At 36.1% G+C, this 8,000-nt stretch overlaps 1 protein-coding gene across 1 annotated transcript in view; it reads left to right on the top strand.

Moving 5' to 3' along the window:
- The window catches only part of Med14 (mediator complex subunit 14), a gene marked incomplete at its 5' end in the record, with an annotated part of 83,124 nt that overhangs the window by 12,988 nt on the left and 62,136 nt on the right, over positions 1 to 8,000 (top strand). The window contains 4 exons of the mRNA XM_031372068.1: positions 325 to 445; positions 1,155 to 1,287; positions 2,041 to 2,191; positions 3,141 to 3,252. Coding sequence (XP_031227928.1) covers positions 325 to 445; positions 1,155 to 1,287; positions 2,041 to 2,191; positions 3,141 to 3,252 — 517 coding nt within the window. The remainder of the gene's footprint in view (positions 1 to 324; positions 446 to 1,154; positions 1,288 to 2,040; positions 2,192 to 3,140; positions 3,253 to 8,000) is intronic.

The following is an 8,000-nucleotide window of genomic DNA, read 5'->3' as shown; positions in this document are numbered from 1 at the left end:
CTCACTCTGTAGACCAGGCTGGCCTCGAACTCAGAAATCTACCTACCTCTGCCTCCCAAGTGCTGGGACTAAAGGCATGCGCCACCACCGCCCGGCGGTTTTGGCATTCTTATATTAGTAAAGTATTCTTGTGGGAAAATATGTGTACCACTTTATAATTTGAAGCAAAATTTTGATAAGTATAACTACTGATGGACAGATTTTCAGTGTATAAGCTATAGTTTTCTCAAAATAATGTTACTCTTTTTTAAATCTATTTTTAGTGTACATTTTCTCAGTTAATGCTATAATGCTGACTTTTCTAATTAACTCCCTTCTTTTCTTTTGCCAATGGAAGATGGGCGAGCTTTGGTTCATAGCATGCAGATCAACTTTATTCATCAGCTGGTCCAGTCTAGGCTCTTTGCTGATGAGAAACCTCTTCAGGACATGTACAACTGCCTACGTATCCTTCTGATATTTGAGATGTGCTGTAAGGATTTTGTGTCTCCCTCTTGTGCATTTTCTGTTTATCCTTTGTGTAGTAGTCTAGCCTTCCCACTTAACCTTTTCAGGCATAAATAGACATGGAGAGCCAGCCATTGTGTGAAAATTAACGATATATCTATAAGATTTCAAATTTCACCACTGCTTTGCAAGCAACTCATAAAAGTGATTACTTAGAAGTAGCACCTGAGAGGAAAGGAAGCCGGATGTTGACTCTGAGGCCATCCTGTGCAATGTAGCTAGTTCAAAGTCATTCTGTTGTACATAATGAGAACCTGTCTCAAAAAAGGTACCGTTTTGATCTGGAAATACATTATTTACTCAATTTTCTAAACAATGATCAATTAAGGGCAAACCTAGACCTTAGTTTTGGTTATTTAGGCCAAAATTATCAGCCCCTTTTCTCAAATTATGCCACACGTTCTACTACTACGAGTACTACTACTACTACTACTACTACTACTACTTCTTACGACGAGTCATTTGAGAATATAATTCAGAAAACCACAAATTCAGTCATATTTAGGATGAGTCATTAGACAAAGATAATTCTAGAAAACTTCTCCATAGCCAGCTTTTTCAGGATAGATTCCTTGTTAGATGAAGTTTACCTGTGCTTATTAGCTGCTTGAGTAACATACTGTATTTTGCTTAACAAGATAAATCAGATTGTTTCTGCTTATCGCTTCAATTAGAAGTATTACATTCCCAGACGCTAATGTTAATCCGAGAGAGGTGGGGAGACCTTGTACAGGTGGAAAGATATCATGCTGGAAAGTGCCTCTCCCTCTCAGTTTGGAAGTAAGTAAAATTGGTTCTGGTAGGTCATTGTGATAAGTGAATTCTGTCTTTTTGGTTTCTTTACATTGTACAGTTGATTTATTACATATGAATAGCTACGTGCCCATAGCAATGTGCTTTAATTTAGCAAAATCTCAGTATCATGTAGACCACCTGAGACATCTATTACCTTACTGTGGGCTCATGCCGGATTGTTCAAAAACTTTGAGATAAGATTGGAGTTTGGGTGATGCTGGTAATGAATCTAGGGCCTTATGCATGCAAGGTTAGCACTCTGCTCATGGAGCTATATCCCTAGACCCCAAAGGTTAAAGTGATGAGTATCACTTTTTAAAACATACTTGCTTATCACAGTTTCCAATTTTAAATTGTAACTTTGAAAACTGATTTGGAGAAAATTGCTATGAGGCTCTTTATTTATCACCTTTAATTCCTGTTTGAAATTGAATACGTTTTGACTTTCTGTGGATAAATCAGAGGCAAATACTTATAAGACGGTTTCTGTTTCCAGGATTTTTTCTTCTTTTTGTGAGTGCATGTATTTTTAAATTCAGTACCTATTTCTAAATTGCAGTAGAGCAAATGCTGAATTGGATTATGGAATGTCATCTCAGTATTAATGTATTCCCTGCACAAACACTGAGGGCCTGCTATGTTCAAGGTTCTGACTCAGTAGCATAATGCATGTTTCTATTTGACTGTAAAAGATAAAAAGCTGTGTTTATATGTCATTCTCCCCCTGCCCCCTTTCAGTCAACAGGTTCTAGGGAGAAAAACAGGCACAGCATCTGTTCACAAAGTTACAATTAAAATCGATGAGAATGATGTCTCCAAGCCTTTACAGATTTTTCATGATCCTCCTTTGCCAGCTTCTGATTCTAAATTAGTAGAAAGAGCCATGAAGGTAAAGGGTTCTCAGTGTACTTTAATATTGATTTGATTAAATAAATATAATTTAGCACATATAAAATTTTTAGCAAAAATTCTTCAAGATGTAATCTCTAAAACCCTGTATGAAACTTGTTTTAGGTCAGTGTTATACTTCTGTATTTGTTTTTGGTCTTTTAAATAACATAAAATTTAATATCTTCTTTCAGTTTTAGTTCGGAGAATGCTACGGGTTGCATCTGAGCATACATTTTATGCTGAATTATGCCCCAGCCTAGTTTGTTTCATAATTTAAATCAGACTATTTTGTTTTTAAGGTCTGGCACCTGAGAACTGTGATTACTGATATATATATAAATAAAAACTCTAGATTTACATTTATCAAAAATACTTTGTTGTTTTGAGGCAGGGTCTCACAGTATAGCCATGGCTCTCCTGGACCTTGCTATGTAGACCAGGATGGCCTCAACTCATGTAGATGGAGCTGCCTGCCTCTGCCTCCCAAGTATAAGGAAGGATCTCTTATGTCACCCAGCTGGCCTCAATCTTGTTATGTATCTGAGAATGACCTTGTATCTGAGAATTTCTGATCCTCCTGCATGTACCTCCTGAGTGTTGGGATTATAGCCATGGGCCACCACACACAGTTTTCAATGTGCTGGGGAATCAAATCCATAGCTTCCTGCATTCTGAGCTCTCAACCAACTGAACTTCCCCAGTCTCCTATACCTAGCAAAAAAAATTAATTTTAGTTTGGAAGCTTCCAATATAATTAAATAATTAAATATAGTTAAATATAATTAATTAAAATCAGTAAGTTATATTTTTACTTTATCTAAATTTGCTTATACTAAATAATCACCAGTACTGAAAAGAACTATTTAAGGCATAGTTGTGTCCATTCACACATTTATAGCCAAAATATTTTAATTGTACATTGGATTTTATTGTTGCTGTTTATACAGATTGACCACTTATCAATAGAAAAGCTCCTGATTGACAGTGTACACGCAAGAGCCCACCAGAAGCTGCAGGAACTGAAGGCCATTCTTAGAAGCTTCAATGCTAACGAAAACTGTAGGTGTTTTCAATTGATACTTTTATTTTTCTTTTATTTAAGGGTTTTTCCTCATATGACTTTTTTCTGATGTATGGATTTGTTGAGGATGCTGGACATTTGCTACATTTATCCTGAAATCTACCAAATTAGTCCTAATTTTCTCTCTCTTACTTAGCTTGTCTTAATTTTTGAACTTTTTGCATATTGTCTCTCAAAAAAATTTATACTTACTGAAATAGAAACATTTTAACATGACTCGTCGTAAATTTAGTGTTTCTTTTGACAAAGGAGTACTGCAAATGCTTTTATAATGTATAAGATATGGCTGAGTAATGCAGAATTCACGTCTTCAGTTTTAGAAAAACTAAGTGCATTATAACAGTGTTGAGTAAAAAACGCACATGTAAAGAGTAAGTCTTGTAAGTCATATAAGACATGTAAGTCTTCCAAGTTTAATTACCTATCTAATCTCTTATGAACTTTAGAAAGCAAACTCTATTTCATGTGCTTTTCTATTTACTATCCTTACCTCCATCCCATCCTCTTTTTTTCTCCCTGGTTACAGGGTATCACTGTATAACCCAGGCTGGCTTCAAACTTGTGGTCTTGCTACTTCAGTTCGTCGTTGCCCAAGATAACAGGCATGGGCCAATATATCTAGCTTCTTCAATTGGTTTTGACCATGATTACCTTGTATTCAAAGTTCATAGTGTAATGAAAGTAGAAACTAGTATTAGTACAGAGCCTAGATCACTCCATTACACTTACAGAAAAGTGACTTCTTAGGAATGTTAGTAATTGTAGATTAAGGTCATTTTGATAAAAAGATAAAACTCTGCCTGTAGCAAAGATAATTTTGAAATATGGAAAGTACATATTCAAATATGTTGTGTTCTGTTGAATAGTTAGACATACTAATAACAATGTACCATGTATTTTAAAGTAGCTACAAATGAAGTTTTTGATTGTTCTCATCATATAAATACTTACGGTGATGGAAATACTAGTTACTGACTTGATCATTATACAATTTATAAGTTATTGTAATATCACATAATCTATAATATACATAATTATTTTGTCAGCAAAATGTTCATTCAATGAAAATTAAAGAATAAATGTGAAAAGTAGGACGGACAAGCCACAGTATTAATGCATGAATATATATTAAAAAGTTTCTTTAAATTAGTATGCAAAACAATAGGTCTTTCTCTTTTTATCATTACATTTTTTTAGATTTATTTATTTTTATTTTATGTGTATGGGTGTTTTGCTTGCATGTATGTCTGATGCTCTCAGATGCCAGAAGAGAGTGTTGAATTCCCTAGAACTGGAGTTACATACTATTGTTAACTGCCATGTAGGTACTGGGAATTGAACAAGGGTCATCTACTGAAGGACTAGTCAGTGCTCTTAACAACTGAGCCATCTCTCCAGCTCCCTCTTTCCCTTCCTTCACCAGCTTTGTAGACCAGACTGGTTGTGAACTTGCAGCAATCCTGGGTCAGTGCCTTCTCTCCTCATACATGCACCCTTTGAATCCATATGATTTCATTGGGACATTTTAAATATGTATGTTGTGCTTTGTTCAGCGTCACTACCACTATTAACCACCTCTTCTCCCCTCAAATAACCCTCTTTCTGATTTCATGTCTTGTGTATATTGTTAAATATCTCCTTTCATGCCTTCTATAGATTAAATTTGGGTTCTTATCAAAGAAAACATACTTGTCTTTCTGAGTTCTGGCTTAGTTTGGTTATCACGATGTTCTTCTGTTTCACTCGTTTTTCTGAAAACGCCGCAGTTTTTTTGTTCTTTATAGCTGAATGAAATTCCATTGCATATATGTTCCATATATTAAAATACATTCATCTGATGATGGGCATCTAGGTTGATTTTCAGTCTTGGCTATAGTGAATAGTGCTGTAATAAACATGACGTGCATGTGTGTTTGTGGCAAGCCGACTTAGGCCCCTGCCTAGGACTGATGTAGTTGGATCATGCAATACTTTTAGTTTTTTAAGGAAGCTAAATACTGCATACTGATTTGCCCAGTAGATGTATTAATTTACAGTCCCATCATTGCTGGCATGTTTTGTTTGATTGCTTTGTAGTAGACATTCTAATTACCTTGAAATGGAATCTCAGTGCATTTGCTTTTTTTTTTTTTTTTTTTTTTTTTTTTTTTTTTTTTTTTTTTTTTTTTTTTAGTTTTTCTGAGACAGGGTTTCTCTGTGTAACCCTGGCTGTCCTGGAATTAACTCTGGACCAGGCTGGCCTCGAAATCAGAAATCCGCCTGCCTCTGCCTCCCAAGTGCTGGGATTAAAGGCATGTGCCACCACTGCCTGGCACTTTTGCATTTATTAAGAGCCAAGGATATTGAACATTTCACAAATTCATTGCCCCTTGCTTTTTTTGAAAACTGTCTAGTTCATTAGCTCATTTATCATTTGGATGATTTTTCTGTATTTAACTTTTTGAATTTTTTTTAATAGATTCTAGATACTAATTTCCTTTCTATATATAGCTGGCAACGATTTCTTTTCTCTTTTTAAAGTCCAGTCGTTACCCTCTCCCAGTCCACCCTTCCACAGTTCCTCATCCCAATCCCCCCAACGCTCAGTCTCCAAGTGGATGTCCTCCCTACCCCCAGCAGACCTCTCCACTACTTGGGGCCTCAAGTCCCTGGAGGGTTAGGTACATCTTCTCTGACTGAATCCAGACCAGACAGTCCTCTGCTATATGTGTTTTGGGTGCCTCAGATCAGCTTGTGTATGCTGCCTGTTTGGTGGCTCAGTGTCTGAGAGATTTTATTCTATAGTCTAATCTTTTTAGGCTGGTAATTGTTTACTGTGTATGAAAGCCTTTTAATTCCACACAATCCTATTTTTCAATTCTTGCTGTTATTTATTTCCTAATTACTGGAGTCCTTTGTGTAATAAAACATTTTTCCTGTATTTTATTTTGCAGTTTCAAAGTTTCAGGCCAAGTTTTAGGTTTTAAAACATTTGAGCTGAAGTCTTAGAGATCTAGTTTCATTCTTCTGTACACAGATGTTAAATTTTTCCAGCACCATTTTGTTGAAGTCTCCTTGCCCAGTATGTGTTTTTGGTTTATTTCTGGGGTTTATATTTTATTCCATTGGTCTACAGGTCTGTTTTTTGACAATACTATGCTATTTTTTTTTAACTACAGAAATACTACAGTTTAGTTGTATGGTTTGAAGTCAGGCATTATGATGCCTCCAACTTTCATTGTGTATTGGAGGGTACAGGCCATGGAACAGTTTGGCCCTTCTTTTTTAGGAATTCTGTTTTACCATAGGGTTTTGTTGTTGTTGTTATTTTGTTTTTGTTTTTTTTTTACTTTCAGACAGGGTGCTAGGATCCCGGGCATGAGTCACTATGTCTGCTTCAACATTGATCTTGCAGTTCAGGATTGATTTGGGCTATTTGCCTCTTTGCTTCTGAATAGATTTTATGATTATTTATTATAATTCTGTGAAGAATGCCATTCTGATTTTTAGTGGGATCACATTGAAACTAGATTGTTTTCAGTAATATAACCACCTTCCAGAATTAGTCCTAGTAATGATGTATGAGCATGTTATTCCACCTTTTAGTGTGTAGGTTGAGTGGTGGATAGATACAGGTTCTTGCTCTGCAGCACAGACTTTGTCATAATATACTATGTAGTCTAAGCTGGCCTTGATCTTGTAGCAGTCCTACTGCTTCAGCTTTAAAGTCATAAGGTCTGGGATCACACCCAGCGTTCTGTGTGTGTTAGGTGGCAAACGCTACTAATTTAGCTACAGCTCCTCTCCAGGGCTTTTCTTTTGAAGGGATGTTGAGCTTTGTTGGAGGCCTATTGAGAAGATCATATGTTGCTAGTCTGCATGTTGTATTATATTGAATAATTTGCATTTGTTGGACTGTATTTGCACTTCTGAAATGAGAACAACTTGACTAACTTGATCCTGGAGCATTATCTTTTTTTCTTTTCCTTTTCAAAGTTAATAATCATTTATTATTGACAGGGTTCGCTCATTCTACTATAAGAATAGAATCTCCCCTGAGATCCAGGCTTGGAGGTACAATTCTCAGAAAAGATTTAAAACATGTCTGTCTGCCTAAGGACTGTACAAAAACATGACATTCTCCGGTGTTGCAGAAGAAAATATCTCTATATAATTTTAGGCCATAATAAGCAGCTTCATGAGTTGGATCTCCAATACTCCAAACAACAAAAGATAGATGCTTTAGAAAATGTTAACTCTGCTGTGCAGTGGTGGTATCTACCTTTTATCCAGCACTTGGGAGGCAGAGTTCAGGGCCAGTCTGCTTTATAGAGCAAGTTCCAGAACAGCCAGGGCTACATAGATGAAAAACCCTGTCTTGGAATAACCAATAAACAAATCTCTCCTCATTTCAAAATGAAACAAGATAGTACTCTTTCTTCCTCTTGGCTCAACTTCCTCCATTTCTTGGAAGAAAGACCCAAGAATAGGATGAAAAGCAGTTGTTTTCCTGTCTACAAAGACTCATACCAATTTCCCTGGAAACAGATCCCCAGTTTCTGAGCTGGATTTCTAGAAACTCAGAAACTCCCTTCAAGCTATCAACAGGGAGGGCATAAACATTTTAGATAACCTTATAACCTATACATCTAGCTTAAATCTTTTAGGTAAAAATAAGTAGCCACAGCCACTATACCGAGCTGGCCAAAGAGGTACAGAATCCTTACCTTTTTTTTTTTTTTTTTTT

This window comes from Mastomys coucha, chromosome X (assembly GCF_008632895.1).
Source record: "Mastomys coucha isolate ucsf_1 chromosome X, UCSF_Mcou_1, whole genome shotgun sequence".
Lineage (NCBI taxonomy): Eukaryota > Metazoa > Chordata > Mammalia > Rodentia > Muridae > Mastomys > Mastomys coucha.
The sequence above is the reverse complement of the archived record's forward strand: the minus strand, read 5'-3'. Positions and strand labels throughout refer to the sequence as shown.